Source organism: Prionailurus bengalensis, chromosome A3 (assembly GCF_016509475.1).
Source record: "Prionailurus bengalensis isolate Pbe53 chromosome A3, Fcat_Pben_1.1_paternal_pri, whole genome shotgun sequence".
Taxonomy (NCBI): domain Eukaryota; kingdom Metazoa; phylum Chordata; class Mammalia; order Carnivora; family Felidae; genus Prionailurus; species Prionailurus bengalensis.
In genome coordinates, this window is record NC_057354.1 from 39,289,331 (window position 1) to 39,309,767 (window position 20,437).

A 20,437-nucleotide genomic window follows, 5' to 3' on the forward strand; every position below is an offset into this window, starting at 1 on the left:
CTGAAGGTGAGGCTTGAACCATGAAATCATGACCTGAGCCCAAATCAAGAGTTAAACTTAACCGACTGAGCCACCCAGGCACCCCAAGAACACTTGATATTCCTACAAGTTGTTAATACTCTTTGATCTAGAGATGAATTGTGGAAAAGAACTGAATCCTGGTCAAAAATTATACCTAACTTTAAAAGATATATGTGGGGGCACCTGGGTGGCGCAGTCGGTTAAGCATCCGACTTCAGCCAGGTCACGATCTCGCGGTCCGTGGGTTCGAGCCCCGCGTCAGGCTCTGGGCTGATGGCTCAGAGCCTGGAGCCTGTTTCCGATTCTGTGTCTCCCTCTCTCTCTGCCCCTCCCCCGTTCATGCTCTGTCTCTCTCTGTCCCAAAAATAAACGTTGAAAAAAAAAAATTAAAAAAAAAAAAAAAAAGATATATGTGTATGTTGTACACCTGAAACTAACAACACTGTATATTAACTATACTGGGATTTAAAAAAAAAAAAAAAGATATACACGTATGTAAACAGCAGTAATCTGCAAAAACAATATTGGTTCCAAGGGTACATGTTGCTTTGCTCAGGTTGCTGAAAAAATGAGTATGCTAGAAAACAATCCTCATTTATAATAGCTTTTATCTTTGTTTAGCTTTGACATGGTTTTAATTAGTATTGTACTACTCTAAAAAAACTGTTGAGCCCTTCAAGGCAGTTATAAAAATCACTTACTATATATATTTCTTTGACTCTTCACAGCAAAACTGAGATGGAAAACTATGTATTAATGTATTTTGTGCTAGTGAAACCTCACTAATTAAGGTCTAACAGAGGTTATGAGAGAAAAGTTCATTTACGAATTACATACTTTAAAAAGAAGTTTAATGACCTTAGAACACATGGTGCCTGTATTCAAGTTTGTACATCTTGAGAATACTGGAATCAAACCTAGGAAAGGTCTATCTTCATAAATGGACAGAAATACTTTACAGTTAGTAAATCAAAGAAACCAATCAAGAATAAAGTGGCAAGAGTCTATAACACTACTCCCTAAAAAAAATTAAATGAGGTATGCAAATACCATGTTAACTTCCTCACCAAAATATTCCTGGAAAATAAGATTTATTTTTGTTTCTAAGAGTTATTCTTCTTTTCTTTCATATCTAAAATACCCTCAATATCCTGAAATGAAGAAAAATAAATGAACATAGTTAAGTATATAATTCTTACCTGGAACCCACTTAATTTCCATTTCCATATCATTTTCTTTGCCTTTCTTTTCTTTTTCTTGAATAACATGCAAGAGCTGTTTGTATTTAGCAATTTGTTCTTCATCATCCTTCTGACTTTTCTTTGTTTTCCCATCTTCTTCCATATTGACTTTATCATCACCTAATAAAAAAAATCAATTTCATCTAACATACAGAAATAATTGACATTTAAATCTAGTATTTAAATCTCACAGTCACTATAGCACCTTCTAAAAGATGTTATTAGATATAATGCAAAAACAGAATACCAAAATCAGACAAATTTCTTAATATTAAATGAATTCATTGAAAGAATTAGGTCTTGTTTATAATAAAAATCATTTGCAATATAAGTTCTAAGTAGTGTACTTGGAAATCTTTTATTAAAATTCATATTTCAAAATAATTTTATAGACATGTAACATCCTTGGACTTCTCTTCCCTATAAATAAGACAGCAGAGATAGCTTTTTATCCCTCTTTACGTCTTCCACCATCTGGCATAGTGGCTTTAAAATGTTATGGTCAATACAGGGGTGAATGTTGTTGGGATGCATGTGGTACATGGATATAACTGTTATACTGAAGAGACAGATAAAGGAAGCTGCTTGTAGTCCAGAATGAACAATAAAGAGTCTTTTCCATTTGATATGCTTACTCTCAGGATCTCATTAATACACTGAGAATAAAAGCGAATAAATTAGAAGTTAATTCAATTAATATCCCTCTGTGGAAAAATATCCACATTTCCATGTCTTAATTTATAAAAATAATAATTAGAATACAAAGGAACAATATAAAATTCAGGGCAACAAATACCAAAGAAAACTAATACGTGAAAAGTTTGTTCGGTCTATATTTCCACTGTAATTTTCCAAGTCAAAAACATAAATTAAGAACCTAGGTTTTAATGCAAAACATACAGACTTATTGAATTGACTAAATGTCCCTGGTAAAGGAAAATTTAGAAGCAGCATAATGAAGACCCTCTCTTCTATAAGCTATGGCTAGCCGGTCACTAAAAATGTCTAATATCATCAAACATTTAGCTGTCAAACATCAATGTTAACAGATTGCCCTCACATCTTAAAAAAGGTGACATGGAAAAAACATTGGTTAAGTAAATGTTTTCATAGTTTTTTTTCTCTAAATGAATAAAAAAAATAGTCCAGGACATTCTTTCCATCCTATCACACTTTTATATTTTCACTCAAACAGCTGAAATTCATCTTTTTCCTGTTTGTGCTTTGTGCCACAAAAATAATGTTGGATAGAATTCTGTCATGTATCCCATAACTCAATGGATAAAACATCAGGAACACATTAACAAAATGGCAATGTATTTCTTTCTATTAAAAGCTTACTTCTGAAAACATAATTAGAAGCAAGCTCCTTCCAGGTTGAAATTTTAGTGGTAAGTCTCTGATGGCCTACTTTAAATTGATTTTTTCCAGTACTAAAATTTTACTTTCCAAAGCTCTAAAATGTGGGATAATACATGTAAATCTGTTTTTTCCCAATTCAAGGACAATACTTTGTGAGAGCCTTAATACTATATAAGGAATGAAAAAAGTAGTCCAACAGTAAGAAGCCCTGTGATGATCTTTTATAAACAACACCAGGAACATCTAGTAACTCTAAAGCATTCAAAAATACTGATGTATCTATCAGAGGCACTACACTGCAGATTAAAGTAAGCTGGCAATCAATTAAAATAATGAAGAAAAATGCATGCTTTTAAAACTTAATGAGTAGTATATTTAAAACAAAAAGCCATTAATTCTTAAAGTTTTAGAAGTAAAAATATATGATACATGGTAGTATGGTAAGCACTTTGTGACCATTATCTCAATCTTTCCAAACATGAGCCAGGTACTATTATTATCTTCATTTCATAGCTGTGGAAAGAAAAGCACAAGGGCTTAGGAAAGTTAACCTATGTAACTTTACTATGTGGTAAACTCAGGATTTGAAACCAGTGGAGCACAAGATCTTAAAAATATACTACACATCACATTTTTGTCCAAATGTCAGTATCATTTCAAGTCTAGGTCAGTTCTCTCAAAGCAATCAAAGAAACCTATTAACATTCTTCACAAATATATATGTTCTCTTCTTTCCTTTAACTTAGAGTAGCTAGTGAAGAAAAACTATTCCAGAATTATCAGAAAGTGATAAATGACCATACAGGCATGTGAATAAAAAGAATCTATAGACAAATCAGTATGTATATGAGAGAAAGACAGGCTATTTGAAAAAGGACTTGGTTGCTCTGATCATACTAGAAATAAAATGGTCACTCAATCTGGAGTTGAGTTTGAAATGCCAAAAATTAATAAGCAACAGTCACTGAAGCCTGAAAAAAATGAGAAGGCTTTTATGCCCAACATAACTACCCTTGCAAATCATACTTTTTCAGAGACTATTAAATACCTAAGAAATTATGTGGTTTTATTAATATGAGATGTCTGAACAAAGAAACTAGGATGACTTTTCCATTCCATGTGTGGAGTACAATTCACGTTATGAAAAACTTAGAAAAATAATGCAGTATCTTCAGTAGTCTAAAAAATGATAGGCTGATCATAGGATCTCAGAAAGTTAGTTTAATGGTCCTATGATAATACTAAAAAGAATTTTATGGCACAAAAACAGACACAACAGAACAAAGAACCCAGAAATGGACCCATAAACGTATGGCCAACTAATCTTTGACAAAGCAGGAAAGAATATCCAATGGAATAAAGACAGTTTCTTCAGCAAGTGGTGCTGGGAAAACTGGACAGAGACATACAGAACAATGTACCTGGATCACTTTCTTATACCATACACAAAAATAAACCCAAAATGGATGAAAGACCTAAAGGTAAGACAGGAAGCCATCAAAATCCTCGGGAAGAAAGCAGGCAAAAACCTCTTTGATCTTGGCCGCAGCAACTTCTTACTCAACATGTCTCCGGAGGCAAGGGAAACAAAAGCAAAAATGAACTACTGGGACCTCATCAAAATAAAAAGCTTCTGCGCAGCCAAGGAAACAATCAGCAAAACTAAAAGGCAGCTGAAAGAATGGGATAAGATATTTGCAAATGACGTACCAGATAAAGGGTTAGTATCCAAAATCTATAAAGAACTTACCAAACTCAACACCCAAAAAACAAATAATCCAGTGAAGAAATGGGAAAAAGACATGAACAGACACTTCTCTAAAGACATCCAGATGGCCAACTGATACATGAAAAAAATGCTCAATGTCACTCATCATCAAGGAAATACAAATCAAAACCACAATGAGATACCACCTCACTCCTGTCAGAAAGGCTAACATTAACAACTCAGGCAACAACAGATGTTAGCGAGGATGCAATTCTGCATGAAAACTGGTGCAGCCACTCTGCAAAACAATATAGAGGTTCCTCAAAAAATTAAAAATAGAGCTTCCCTAGGACCTAGCAATTGTACTACTAGGTATTTATCCAAGGAATACAGGTATGCTGTTTCGAAGAGACACATGCACCCCAATGTTTATAGCAGCACTATCGACAATAGCCCAAGTATGGAAAGAGCCCAAATATCCATCGACTGATGGATGAATAAAGATATGGTATATATATACAATGGAATTCTACTTGGTGATGAGAAACAATGAAATCTTGCCATTTGAAACAATGCGATGGAACTAGAATGTATTATGCTAAGTGAAATAAGTCAGAGAAAGACAAATATCATAATGATTTCACTTATATGTGGAATTTAAGAAACGAAACAGATGAATATAGGGGAAGGGGAGCAAAAACAGATAAGATAAAAGCAGAGTGGGGGAGACAAACCATAAGAGACCCTTAAATACAGAGCACAAATTGAGGGTTGCTGGTGGGGTGTTGGGAATGGGTGATGAGCATTAAGGAAGGCACTTGTTGGGATGAGCACTGGGTGTTATATGTAAGTGATGAATCACTAAATTCTATTCCTGAAATCATTATTACAGTATATATTAACTAACTTGGATTTAAATAAAAAATAAATTAGATAAATTAAAAAAAAAAAAACAGAAAAGAAAAAAGAAAAAAAAGGAAAAAAAAGTGTGAACCATAATGTAAACAATGGACTTTTCAGTGATACTGATATATCAGTGTAGGTTCCTCATTTGTAACAAATATGCCACCTCGGTTAGGGATGTTGATAATGAGGCAGGCTATGTGTATGCATGTGTTAGGAGGGTGGGCAGAGGGATGTGGGAACAATGTATTTTCAGCTCATTTCTGCTGTGAACTCAAAACTGTTGTAAAAAATATAGTCTATTAAAACAGAAGAAAAGAAAGGCTCAAGAAAAAAACAAAACAAAACTGGAGTAATGTAGTCCCAGAATGACCAGAGTAAATGAAAGTTCTCTCTGATTAGATACTCTCATCTCAACTATCAAATTAGCACACAAGGTTAACTACATATACAAGGAAACAAAAATAATAGAAATGAACCCAAAAAGACTTAAAATACTGAAATCATCAGATACAGACTTTAAGAAGATACTTAACTCTGTTTATGGAAGTGTTGAAAATATCTGCAATGAATAGAAAATTATATACAGTGGTATTGCTGTTTTGAAAAATGGCCAAACAGGACTTTTGGAAGTCTATCAACAGATTCAACACCACTGAAAAGCAAATTAGGAACTGGAAGATAGGTCAGAAGAAAACAGCAGAATGCAGCACAGAGAGATGATAGATCAAGAAATATACAAGAGTAGCAACATGGAAGTTACAGTGAACATATCTTATATACATATATGTATATAATTAGAGTTCCAGAAAGAGAGGGAAGAAGAAATGTGTGACTAGACAATGGTTGAGAAATTTCCAAAAGGGATCAAAGATACCATGGCACAAATGCAAGAAATCCAATAAACCCGAAGCACACAAATAAATCTGTTAGTTCACAGTAAAACTGAAGACAAAAAAAAAAAAAAAAAAAAGACAAAAAAACTTTAAAAGTAGTCAAAGAAAAAAGAAATCCAGGAATCTAGATAACCTTCAAAAGACTGAAAAAAGTAGTCACAAAAAAAATTCTAGACAATCTTCAAAACACTGAAAATGTCAGACAGGTGATTTCTCAAAAACGAGGAAACTACAAATCAGTAGAACATTATCATTATCATTAGTGTGGGGATGGAGAGGACTTCCTAGAATTTTTTTTTTTTTTTTTAACTAGTGAAAGTATCTTTCTCAAATGAAAGCCAAACAAGGATATTTTTTTTTACTAAAACTCAAGAGAGTTTGACACCAGCAAACACTACCAGAACTTATCAGGGATATATTTAAGACAGAAGGAAAATGGTCCTTAGAAGTATGACACTTAGAAAAGAATAAAGAGCAAAAAAAAGTGAAGAAAATGTGGGTAAAATGAAATAGGGCAGTTTAAATATCAATATCCCGTGGAACTTATAAAAAAGACGATTACAAAACAGACGATAACATGAAAGTCGTTTTAAGATTCTCTGTATTATCTAAGAGGGTAAAAATATTAATTACCATTAGACCTTAATAAATTAAGAATGCAAGTCACAATTTCTAAACAATCACTAAACGAACTGAAAGTCTACTTTCCAAACTAGTTGAGGAGAAAATGGAATACAAAAAATAATCAATCCAAAAGTAACTCTTAATATTAAAAAAAGGGGCATTATAGAGCATTTGACTAGTTTGTTAAGAGACTACAAAACTATGTGAATTAGGACAAGTCTAAAAGGCCAGGCTTTAGGCATCTGGGTGGCTCAGTCACTTGAGCATCCAAATCTTGATTTCGGGCTCAGATCATGATTCTAGGGTCATGGGGTTGAGCCACCCATTGGGCTCCACATTGAGTGTGGAACCTGCTTGGGATTCTCTCTCACCCCTTCTGCCCCTCTCCTCGGCTCACGTATGCTCTCTTTAAAAAAAAAAAAATTAAAATTAAAAGAATTAAAAGGTCAGGCTTTTTTTGTTTGGTATAAGCTGTGGGGGAGGAGCAGAAAAAGTGGGGGGAACAGAGGATCCAAAGCAGGCTCCATGCTGACAGCCGAGAGAGCCTGATGCAGGGCTCGAACCTACAAACAGTGAGATCATGACCTGAGCTGAAGTTGGACACTCAACCGACTGAGCCACCCAAGCGACCCTGTTTGGTAAAAGTTTTAAACAAAATGTTTGTGGTTAAAGAAATTCAGGCCAAAAAATACTTCTAAAAAGTTTCAAATATTATCCATAGGTGTATATAATACTGTACACTTGAGTATGCTTTGCAGGCAGCCTAAGAATTAGCTTGGCACTCCCTTTAAGCTACTGCCAAAGACGTATTTCCACTAATAAGCCTAGATTAGGGATCTAAATGCTTGTGAACATAGAACACCAAAAGACTAACAAGTACCTTGTAGCTCCTCTTCTATCTCCTCTTCATCTTCACTAGAGGAAGCTAAGTAAGCTTGAAAATCCATGTCCAAAAGCTCTTCCTTTTTAAACCTCCTGTTGAGTGTTGTAATTCTTTCATGATCAGTCTCATCCCAAGTGATTTCCACCTTCACCAATAAGAATAAAAAAGTATCAGAATATTTGTCGTTAATGTGGATGTTTAACAATATTTAAAAGGTTAAGACATGTTAAAGCAAATCATAAATGACATGCTTAATAAAAAGTATTTTATTTATGAAAGAGGAACCATTTTCATCAATCTATGTTCTTCTATCTCTCTGCTATATGCAAGGTACTCTATTATTAGGAGTAGAAATTCATCAGTGTGTTAATTAATTGTAGGGAAAGAAATAAAACACATTAGTGAAAACGTTACATTATTATGAACCAAGAAAACATGTTTTTCACCTGGAGTTCTAAGTATTTCAGGAGGTCTACAAACTATGTGAAATCTATTAAAGCTTTCAACACAATTTCAATAGGTCCTTTTTCCAAAAAAAGATTAAGAGCCACTGATAAGAAATGTATCTACTGGTTGGAAGTACAGTAAACCCCCATGATACAGAAATTCATCTATGACATGATTAGTGTTGATTGACTCCTGCCCTCTATGCAGCCCCTATTCTCAGATGGGGTCTTGTCAGATGTTTTAACTTCATTATAAGTTAATGAATTATAAGGGTGGGTCCCCTATGTTTTGTTTTGTTTTGTTTTCTCCTCAGGCTAATCTCCCCAGATCAGGGCAACAAAATGGGCACCAGTTAACCAAAGGATCCCTAAGATAACTGTCACTACCTTAGAAGCTCTAACTAGTCACAGGATTCAGAATTACCCCTATTCAGAAAATTTCCCTGAGATGATAACCATAAAACTGCTACTGGAACTGGTACAGATGTGGATGGTACACTAGGAATTCCAGAAAAGCTGTCTGGACAGTCTTGCCTTGGTCATATTTCAGTCTTGAAAAGAAACCAACCCTACATTTTACATTACTGAATCTTTTAAACTACACTTATCGCATAATGGTGGGGTTTTACCATACTCAGTAACTCATCAAGGTCACATAGTGCCCACCATAGCATGTGGAAGACAGATACAATAGGTCTCTCTACCATCAGCCTGTCCTCAGAAGAGCACAGTGGTCTGTCACAGAAAAGGCAATGGGAAGACTGGGTAGTTGCTGCAGAGTCTATCTGTGGGTAGAAGGTTTATGGGGGAAAAGAAGAGAGAAGGTAGGCAGCTAAGTAACAAACTAATTCAATAAAAATCTTCTGGCCGTTCATTATTAAGCATTAATGTGACATCTAGTAGTCCTGAATTACTTTACTTAAATTGTTTTTATAATTTTGGATCATATCCACAGAAAAAATGTATTTCTATTTAAAATTTCTACTGGTTTTAACTGTGATTTGAAATAATCTGTTACCTCCTTCTCCTTACTCTGTAGGGTATTAATAACTGACATATAACTTATTAAAGAATCTAGTTGAATAAGAATGTACGGGAAAGAGGAGAAAAACATTTGCGGGTAAATGACTCAAGCTTAAAGGCATAACAAAAATTTGAAAATAGGTTCAAACAAATAAAAATGCAAATATACTTGTGTTTCCCTTCTACTTGTATTTGTGTATTAAAATTTTGAATACTTTCGGGGCGCATGGGTGGCGCAGTCGGTTAAGCGTCCGACTTCAGCCAGGTCACGATCTCGCGGTCCGTGAGTTCGAGCCCCGCGTCAGGCTCTGGGCTGATGGCTCAGAGCCTGGAGCCTGTTTCCGATTCTGTGTCTCCCTCTCTCTGCCCCTCCCCCATTCATGCTCTGTCTCTCTCTGTCCCAAAAATGAATAAACGTTGAAAAAAAAAAATTTTTTTTAAAAATAAAAAATAAATAAATAAATAAAATAAAAAAAAATTTGAATACTTTCAATTTTCAAAGATGTTATAAGTAAATAATACACCAAATCTTTTCTTAAAGCAAGAATCCAGCTATACACTTTTAACAGTTAAGAAATACCGTTGAGGTTCCCATCGCAGCAGATGTGAAATATTTTGGTTTATATGCTGTTAAATCCACTTCTGAGGCTATGTCCTTGGGCTCATCATCAAAGGTAATATCATCTGGTATAAACCTAAGAAACAAAAAATAAATTTATTTAAACATATGCTGTAGTGATAAACAACCAGAGTTTAGATTCTCCCCTAATTAGTTCTAGTTTGTAAATACATACCATATAAAAGTTTCTATAAAACACACATGTAGATGAGGCAAACAATGTTAGAAATAACCTTGGCGCAAAATTTCTGAAATTCATAAGCCATAAATCTGTAATTCCACTAAATTTGAATGAACTCTGTAGGCAGAAACCCTGCATTAGGAATCAGTTAATATGAATCAGGTGCAAACACACATGCCCCCCCCCCCCCCCCCCCCCCCCCCCCCCCCGTGTTTCAAAACGACCTAGACTCCTGATGGCACAGTCTTGGCTTGTATACGGTATTTTGAAGATCAAATAGAACTAGTAATGGATAAGTGTTCTAAATATAAAGTATCAGACACAGAAGGTGTCAGTGAAAATAAGGAATAAGCTTAAAATTAAGACTAAAAAATCTTCACAATATTATCTTACAATATTTTTTCATAAATAATTAGCTACTAAGTGTAAATGTAATTGTCTGACAACGCTTAGGCATCAGGCTAAAGAATAGGGGGGAAAAGCATAGTTAAATAACCCATGGTTAATATATTTAGGTTTTGTAATTTATATAGATTTTGTTCCATACACAAAAAAAGCATATGCTCTGTAATCCACTAAAAATTATTTGTTGGTAGAGAAACAGATAATTAAGGTTCACTAGGTCTACATAGTATCCTCCTCCAGCTACACTTCTGCACAGATTTAGTAGAAGAGAAATAGGTATCTGAAATCAATATTTTTAAGTGTTATTAATGTGCATGCATTTATATTTTTGGGCAGGTGAAAAAAAGTTTCTCTAGATAATTGGACAGTAGCAGAAAACTCAATTTTCTTTTCTGATGCATGCTTAACAAAATAAAACAGGGAATGTAAATTTTTTCCATGGTCACTGATCTTATTTTCTAGGCCTGCCAGACCTTATTCTAACATAGTATGGAAATGTCCCCAAACAGAACTAGAAAGAACAAAATGATCCCGAAAACAACATGTTAACATGAATTCGTAACATCCAAAGAGTTTGATATTCTAACAAATGTTTGGTAACTACTATTTAAACATTCAGAACAAGTACCTCCAACTGAAACTCTTAACATAAAAGAGAAGGAAACACTTGTCTGATGAGATAAGCCCTTTGTGTTAAATATGCAAACATACTAAAATTTTATTCCAAATTATCAATTCAAAAATTTTTATTTGTTTTTCTACCAGTCGGAATGCTTTCAAAGTATGAAAGCCACTGACTATGAATGATGCATTTTTTTTCGGAAATATTTCATTTTGAGAACAAAGCCTCTCACAAACCTGGATACAGAGAACTGATTTTTATTCAAAGTGTCATAGTAAAATGGTGTATTGGGTTCAAAAGGACTAGGCTAATGATAAAATGGTACAGTAGTTTAGTTTCCTGTTTCCTCAGAACTGACATTTACAACTACCTAAGGGTTTTCAGCTCTGGGTCAGTGAAGCCTGTGCACGTGGTGAAAATAACACCGAAGTCCAAAGACAATGCCGGCAACACCATTCATTCATAGAACAGCATTTATGGCGGCATTGTCCAATGAAACTTTCTGTGATGACGGCAATCTGCTCTATCCAACATATGGTCTGCCCTATATCTGCTCTGCATTAACTACTTTACATATGTCTAATGACTAAGCAAATGAATGATTTTAAAATTTTTTAAAATTTTAAATAGTCAGATGTGACTAGTGGCTACTGTATTAGACAACACAGATGTAGAGGTACCAGTTTATTAGCAAATTCCTCTGCCCCTACCTCAATGCTTTTTTTTTTAAGTTAATTCACCTGGTTCCTAGTTCTAAAAGAGAGTTGCAAAGAAAATATCACTACATATAACTAAAAACATAGCCAGTATGTTTGAAATTCAGGATATAAATGCGGGGTGACTCATACATAATAGTTTAGCATTTCCTTGTTATAGTTTTCTTTAAGAGTGATGCTCCACAGGAGCAAAAAATCCCAAAGCAAAAAATCCTCTTTCACAACATGAAACAACATAAAATACTAGGAGTCTAATATTTTACTTCTTATAATCATATTGTGCTACAAGATAAAATCGGTAAGACATACTGGATTACCTTAGGTCTATGAATGAACAACTACTTTCAAATTCCAGGCCGTCACAATCCTCATAAATTTTGCCAGCTGTTTCAGGGGAATCACAGTCTACTACTGCATAATAGTACTTGAGTCGTTTGAATTGATAATCTCTCAGTTTTTCTCTAGAAGTCCTAAAAGGTAGAAAACTCATTAAGCTTAGAACACAAATACCGATCTTCCTTTAAAAAATGAATGTAATTGTTTCAAAAAATTGTTTCATCCCAATCTATCTTTCTTTCATGACTCTGCCTTTATGGGCATTAATACTTAAGCTCATTTTATTATTTTGACAAGGCACAGACTAGGTATTTTGATTGAAATTTAGTGTCTAGAAGAGTGTAAGAATTACATATGGTTACCTAGAGTTTAACTCTTGAATAGTCATTTTTTAAATTTTGCTACCACATATAACCGCTCAAGTAAAACTGCTGAACAAGTTTATAATGTTAAATGTATTATATTAATATAATATATTAACATTAATATAATTAATGATAATTAATAATTAATGATAATATTAATAATTAAACATATTACAAACTATGCTAGGAAAGCATTAGTTCTAAGTATAAAGAAATTCCTGATCTGGTAAAATGTTTATTTCAGATTTATGTGCTGTGAAGTCTAAATGGTTGTAAGTTTAATTTCATTTAACATATTGAAACTCTTCATTGGCTCTCTTCTGCCACCAAGCTTGTCAATTACCATTTTTATTACGTGCACACAGCTCCACCTAGTGGTTTAAAAATTACCTTAAATTTTTTTTCAATACTACATGATGATAAAACAATGTTATCACTATTTTTTTATTTAATCCTCAAATTTACAAAAACTGTATATTTTGAAGGCAAATAGGGTTTCAATGCCACTATTATGGAAAGCAACATCTCAGGAAAAAAACAAAACTTATTCAGAGCAATGAGGCTGAGAAATGTTTTTCAAAACTGCAGTAATTTGTGAATACTGAAATGTAAATATACACACAAAATGTTGTTGGAATAGCATGCCACTTCTGACAGACTTTAATCTGCTTTTGCAACCTGTTTTAACGATGAATGGCAGGCAGCATAAACTTTAGTTCCATTACAGTGACCACAATTCTGAGTTAGTGACATGAACTTATGAGATTTAATTTTATTTTCTATAATGGCTTAATACCAGTCCTTTTCAGGGGCATCTTCAGGTATACTTAATAACTCTACTGGTCCTTGAACTTGCTCTTCCTTCATCCTCTCCTTTCCAAATTCTGAAGGATATATCTAAAAAAACACACACACACACACACACAAAAAAATAAGATCAATATATTCTTTACTTTTCTTACAATATCCGGAACTCCAAGAATTACAACTGAACTCAATGAAAACAGCAAGAATGACTCACTTCCAAACCTACTACGGAAAGCTAAAACATTCTGAGGAATCTCCTTAAAAATAGTTGTTTTGGTTGGAATGAAACAGATGTGGAACTTGAGAACAAAAACAGAGTGTCTCCTGCATACATCAACTAGGACAAGATGGTTCTGGAATCCAAGGGAAAAATAAAAGCAAAACAAGAGTCTAGGCACTCAAGGAACTCAATGTAAACACACACATGAGAAATGACTGTTGACGCAAAATACACAAAAATGATTACTGAAGGACATAAAACATACGTAATAAAAAATAATTTTGTAAAACTCAATTTATCTTTTAAGTCATATCATTTATCCAATATCCATTATCCAATGCTTTAAGAAATCCTTTAAATAGAGGGGCTCCTGGGTGGCTCAGTCTGACTTTGGTCCAGGTCATGATCTCACAGTTCGTGGGTTTGGGTCCAATGTTGGGCTATGCTGACAACTTGGGGAGCCTGGAGTCTGCTTCAGAGTCTGTGTTTCCTTCTCTCTCTGCCCCTACTCTCCCCCTGCCCCAAAATAAATAAACTTAAAAAAAATTAAGAAATCCTTTAAATATAACTGAAAATTATCACATAGTTTAGATACAATCTTGGTATAAAAAAAGGATTCACCCTCATTGGGATTTGGTACTATTTTTTTTTAAGTTTATTTATTTACTTTGAGAGAGGGAGTGTGTGTGTGAGCATGAATGGAGGAGGAAAAAGGAGAGAGAGGGAGAGGGAGAGGGCAAGAGAGAGAGAGAGAGAGAGAGAGAGAGAGAGAAAGAGAGAGAGAGAGAAAATCCCAAGCAGGCTCCATGCTGTCAGGGCAGAGCCCAATGTGGGGCTCAAACTCAAGAACCGTAGATCATGACCTGAGCTGAAACCAAGAGTTGGACATTTAACCTACTGAGCTACCCAGGCAACCCAGGATTTGGTATTTTTGTATATTGGCTACTTTTGAGAGTCAAGAAATATAACTGTATTAATTTGTCTTGTTTGGATACTACTGGGCTTAATATATATGTTAACAAACTATTTTTTTTCAATTCTGTGCAATATGCAATTTATCAAATAGGGGATTTGAGTTTTTCCTATTAGTGTGAGTGGCAATAATAGGTTTTCACGTAGAAGTTTTAAATATATATGTAGTCACATCTGTTGATTCCTTTTCCCTTTTCAAAGTCTAGAAATTCCTAATACCTATTTCCTGAAACACAGATTTAATAAAAACACAATTCCATTTTATTCTGTTTCTGGGGTTTGATTTTTTAATTTTTTCCCACACTTTATCTAGAGTTTATTTTGGGCTATTATAAGGTAAAGATCTGAAATAAGCTCTTCATATAAAGACTCATCCATTTGTTCCAATATCAGGTATTCAAACTTATTTTGGTCTAAATTATAATATAAACTCTTCTATTTATCTATTCCATTCCATCTATGTGTCCCTCTATTTTTACCCAAACTTGTTAACTCACATAGCAATATAAAAGATTTAGATGTTGTACCTGACAGAATCCTTTTATACTGGTGTATTTTCCCAAAAATGTATTAGTCATTCTCACTGTTTATTCTTTTAGATGATTACTGGTATCCTCTTTCTTTACTTTCATTTGAACTGAGATTATGGCTGAAACTACACTAAACCTATAGAACTGACATCTTTAAATATTTAAACATAATTACAATTTAGAGCTGTTTCAGGCACTACACTAAATACTAAGTGTGAGTTTCTTTTCATTTCATCCTTACAACTACCCTAGGAAATGCTATTTTTGCATCCACTGCCAGATGAGAGAACACATCTGAGAGATTAATAAAATGCCCCAAATCACATGCCATATATCAGAATCAAGATTTGTATTTTTTTTAAATGTCTATTTATTTATTTTGAGAGAGAGAGCATGAGCAGGGGAGGGGCAGAAAGAGAAGGAGAGAGGGAGTCCCAAGCAGGTTCAAGCCTGAGGCAGAGCTGGTTCCCACAAACTATGAGATTATGACCTGAGCTGAAATCAGGAGTTGGATACTTAACTGATTGAGCCACCTAGGTGCCCCCAGAATCAAGATCTGCCTGCAGTCTGTCATACAACAAAGCCTAGATTCTTAACCATTATGCTTGCTCTCCAGAAATATGGTATCTCAAAATTTAAGTTTTTCAAATTTACCAGTGTTACCATTTCACATATGTCACATATGTTTAAGGGAATTCTCAAGGATTTTGTGTTTCTGCTGCTAGTAAAAATAGATTTTTTTTTCTTAATTGGTTAAGAATTGAAGAATGCAATTAAAAAATATTTATTTTATACTCTGTCCCTTTATTGAGCTTTATATATTGTAATAGCTTTCCAATTGATCTCTTTGGGTTTTTAAATTACGTACAATCACCTAACCCATCAATAGCAATAATTTTACTCCTTCCTTTTACGTTTGTTATACTGGTTTCATGCCTAACTACAGTGGACAACTGCCAGATTATTTTCTTTAAAAGGAAAAGTATGACTTAAAAAAAAAGATCAGATTCAAAATGTTTAGAAGTATTTACTTCAAAATAAAATCAATTCTCACCTTTACAGAAAATATAACACCTCCTTTAGGTTTAAATGAATTAAACAAAGCCAGCAAATCTTTTGCCTTTAATCTGTCCCAGTCCATGTTGCAAACAGCTAATCGACGTGTAATCTAAGAAATGAGAAAAATTAAATATTACATAACCTCTATCATTCCCAACACTTATAAAATATACAAAAAACGTAATGCTTTCTTTCTCCCAAAATTCTGACATCATCAATATAAGTATTTATCTAAATAGTTTCAATATGTATAAGAGAAACTTTGGTCCTGAGAAACTTAACAGAAGACCATGGGGGAGAGGAAGTGGGGAAAAAAAAGTTACAGAGAGGGAGGAAGGCAAACCATAAGAGACTCTTAAATACTGAGAACAAACTGAGGGTTGATGGGATGGGGGGAGGGAGAGGGTAAAGTGGGTGATGGGCATTGAGAAGGGCACCTGTTGGGATGAGCACTGGGTGTTGCATGGAAACCAATTTGACAATAAATTATATTTAATATAAAAAAAATAAAAATAAAGATGATATTTAAAAAAGAAAAAGAAAACTTTGGTTGAGTCACACATGATAAAACTGTCAACAGATAAACACTTTCTCTTGTATGGTTTTTAGTTCTTGAATCAGAATACGATAATCAGCTGATTTTTTAATAACCAAGTTTGTTAAGCTATTTTGATTCCCATGCATGAGCATGGAGGTTAAGTAGATTACCCTATATCATTTCTAATAGGTGCAGTAGGAACTGAAATAAAAACTACCAGCTAAAACAATCAATTCCATATCAAGAAGTTTTAATGAGAATCATCATTAAGAGTATTTACCAATAAATCTTTTCCCAATTTAAGGACATCAATTCTACCATTCATAAAAGCTACTTGTACTGTGCTCATCACATATAATCTTATTTATTCAAAAGTTCACCTCATCAGCCCGAGGAGCATCTTTATCTAATTCTCTCCAAGCATGCTCAAAACCAGAGTCCTCTGGCAGTAAATCTGCCATATCTTCTTCATCTTCAGAACTAGTTTCTATATTTCCTTTACCCCTTGCAAGATCAGGACCACTGTCACTTTCTTCATCATTCTCACTCTCCTCATCTTCATCCTCCTCCTCATCATTTTCATTTCCATCAACATCATCATCATCATCATCATCAGTTGAACTTCTACCAATGCCTGTAATTTCATCTTCAGATTCTTCATCACCTATTTCACTAGCACTTTCTGAATATTCCTCCAGAGCATCTTTGTCAAACTTCTTACCACCTGTCGAGTTTTCATAACCATCACTGTCTCTTGCCATTAGCGAAACCACTGCAAAAAACATTAAAGGAGGGAGAAATTAAGAAAATGTAAACACAATTAAATTCAAATCATGTTATTTTGACCTCAAATCCAGTGAAAGTAATTTCTATGAAAGAGACTTAAAAAACAAACAAACCCTAAATTCAACAAAAGTTCGTGCCTAAATTACTTGATAGAAATTTTGATATGTACCCAGATCATACAAGTAGATTCACATATTTGTTCAGAATTATGCAGTGCCTGCTGTGTGCTAGGTGCTCAATATAAAATCATTGGTAAGAGAAGTTATTAGTTAAGCGAATAGATGGAAGGGTCTGGATCAAATAAAATCAATCACATCCATACACATAAAGAGCTACAATAGGAGTCTCTATATAAGTGCAACTGAGTTGCTACTTGAAGGATAAAGAGGAAGTATTCAAGATTAGAGTAATGAGGGAAATGCTCCAAACACCAAGAAAAATAAATGCAAAGATCCAAGAACAGGAAAAAGTTGGCAAGAATATATGGACTGCAGGTGGCCAAGAGTCAAGTAAGAAATTAAACTGAATAGCGAGGTACAGGCCACGCTTTCCAAAAACCATGTAGAAGGTTTGGATTTTGTCATAAAAGCAGTGATAAGCTACTGCTATGCTTTCAGAAAGAGGGACATCATCAGATTTGCACAGTGAGATAGATCACCTTGACTATGCTGTAGAAACTTGACCAGATGGAGTCAAGAGGATATGATTAGAAAATTAGAAGTGTAGTACAATACTCCTACCAAGAGATGAAGATAGCACTAAATTATTAGAAACAGATACAAAGAGGTTAATGGATTCACTTCAGAGTTTCGGAGTCAGGAGTTAAAATCAATAGTAATTAGTGACAGGGGCTTGGTATGAGGCACAGAAGTTTTAGAATTGTCAAAGATGAGTCCCAGCTTCTTGGCTTGAGGATGGATGGATAGATAGATAGATAGATAGATAGATAGATACATAGATAAACATGCAATATTGGAAAAGAAACAGTTTGCTTGCTTGGTAGAGGTAGATCATGAGTTCAGTTTTCACTATGTTGAATCTGAAGTGCCTTGGAATCATATACGAGGAGGTATCAAGAAGGCTGCTGGCCGTATGAGTTTACAGCTCAGAAAAGTTGCATGCTGGAGATAAAACTTTTCACTCACTCATGTGTAGTGACAACAGAAGCTTGAGATGTGGATGAGATCACCTATGCCGGGCAAAACACAGGTTTTCTGCTAAATCTTGAACTTTGTAACTAATAGCAATACCATGAAGAGTGAAAGATTGTTTTTACTTATATTGGATTTTTTTTTAACCCTCGTAACTCTGAAAAACCTCATTTTCCAGTTCTAAAGCAATTTATATGATTCTTTCTACTATGGGTATGTGTATGTTGATATACAGTATCTCACACATTTTATTCATCTTTAAGTTGGAGCTTATGTTTCTGCTTAAAGCTCTATTTGGAGAAATGAAAAAAATATTAAAAGCTTAATGCTTAGAATGAAATTCAAAGTTAGTTTTTCCCTTGGTCCTATAATCTTATAATGGTTATTCACTGACCTAGTATTTACTACTTACTTTACTATGTAAATAAAAGGCATTGAACTCAGGAAAAGAAAAAGGGAGATGGCTTGTAACATGATCCTATGCTCCTGATTGTTCATAAGCCAAAAGAAATTGTTTATTGAATAATGAAGCTTTATTCTAAGGTAACACAATAGAGACATCTAAATTTGCCTGCAGAGAGGTATTTAAGACAGGCTTCACAAAGATGCCATTTGATCTGAGACTAAATGAAAGAGTTCTGCTAGGAGGAAAAGAAATGGGCTTCTGTTTTAGTACCACAAGAGAGTGGGGGACCATAAAAAATAACTAGCCAGTAGATGTGAAAAAGCCAAAAAAAGGAATTATCATAAGTTCTGCATATGAGATCAAAAAACACCACAACAGTGAAGGAGAGTTACTATGAGGCAAGCACCAGAATTCACTTTTAAGCAATGTGCTCAGAAATAACACCTCAGAGATCTACCTTTATCTAATACTGCAATTATTTCTCAAGCATCAGTCATTATTATGCCATTTTCATGATTTTTGCATATCACTGATGTTTTTCACTAAATTGAAATTTTAATTAAAAAAATTAGCTTTGTTCTAAGTATCTCTGATGTCACAGATGTGATGTAGTGGTTCTACTTTTTCTTAAATATTTATTCCTAAATACATATCTATTAACATAAAAAACTTTGAGTATCTTGTTACATATGCCATGTTTTCCCGTATGACAATGGTACATACATCACACTTTGTGTGTGATTTGGGTTATATAATAAATCAATACACGAAAGACTTAAAAAAGATCTAGTATTTTAATATTTTTGATAATACCGAGTACATTCAGAGTACTGATTTATTCAGTAAATATTTGCTCAGAGCCCACCATGTATACAATACTAGATAATGTAGGATTATCTCTCTATTCCTGGATGGTACTGCTCTACAGTAACTGTAAACAGTACTTACCTTGCTACTTAAAAAAATGCTTTGTTACCCCCCCATTATAAAAGTAATGAATGCTCATTGGAAAAATATTAAGAAAATACAGGTTAATAAAGAAAATAAAAAGACTAGTAATTTTTCATGCAGAGATACCTGGATGGCTATTTTGGTACATAATTCCCTAAATCTGTTTTCTATGATGTATCCATTAATTTTTTAAAGTGGCTTGTCACACCATTATTACTATTTTGCAACTTATTTTTGAAGCTTCATATATCATAAATGTTTGTATATATCACAATTTATTTAATCAATCCCCTGATTTATGCTAATTTTACATTTTAAAAACAATGCTATAATGCATATTATTTGCACTTATGCCCAATTAAAATAAGTTCTTAGGAGTACAAGTGCTGGGCAGCAACATATCATAATGACACATAATACCAAACCATACCTCCTCACATCACCTGTACCTTGCAGCACTTAAAAAGACCCCTGCACATAGTAGTTGCTGGAATGATAACTGACAAATGAATAATGAACAAAAGATGGTTATATACAAAGTCACTATTCCTTACTTACACCTAATGCCTTTCTAGACTATAGAACTGATGTAAATTACTGGAAGAAACATGATGGGGTAGAAAGAAAGATTCAAAGACTTGAGTCGCAGGCCCAGCTCTGTGTATC

General features: G+C 34.0%; 1 protein-coding gene across 2 annotated transcripts in view; it reads right to left on the reverse strand.

The window, feature by feature from the left end:
• The window catches only part of ESF1 (ESF1 nucleolar pre-rRNA processing protein homolog), a 66,418-nt gene that overhangs the window by 42,006 nt on the left and 3,975 nt on the right, over positions 1 to 20,437 (reverse strand). For both annotated transcript variants that reach the window (XM_043602903.1, XM_043602904.1), the window contains exons 3-9: positions 16,858 to 17,249; positions 15,935 to 16,048; positions 13,148 to 13,248; positions 11,968 to 12,120; positions 9,688 to 9,802; positions 7,636 to 7,783; positions 1,221 to 1,382 (exon numbers count right to left, since the gene is read on the reverse strand). In XM_043602903.1, coding sequence (XP_043458838.1) covers positions 1,221 to 1,382; positions 7,636 to 7,783; positions 9,688 to 9,802; positions 11,968 to 12,120; positions 13,148 to 13,248; positions 15,935 to 16,048; positions 16,858 to 17,249 — 1,185 coding nt within the window. The remainder of the gene's footprint in view (positions 1 to 1,220; positions 1,383 to 7,635; positions 7,784 to 9,687; positions 9,803 to 11,967; positions 12,121 to 13,147; positions 13,249 to 15,934; positions 16,049 to 16,857; positions 17,250 to 20,437) is intronic.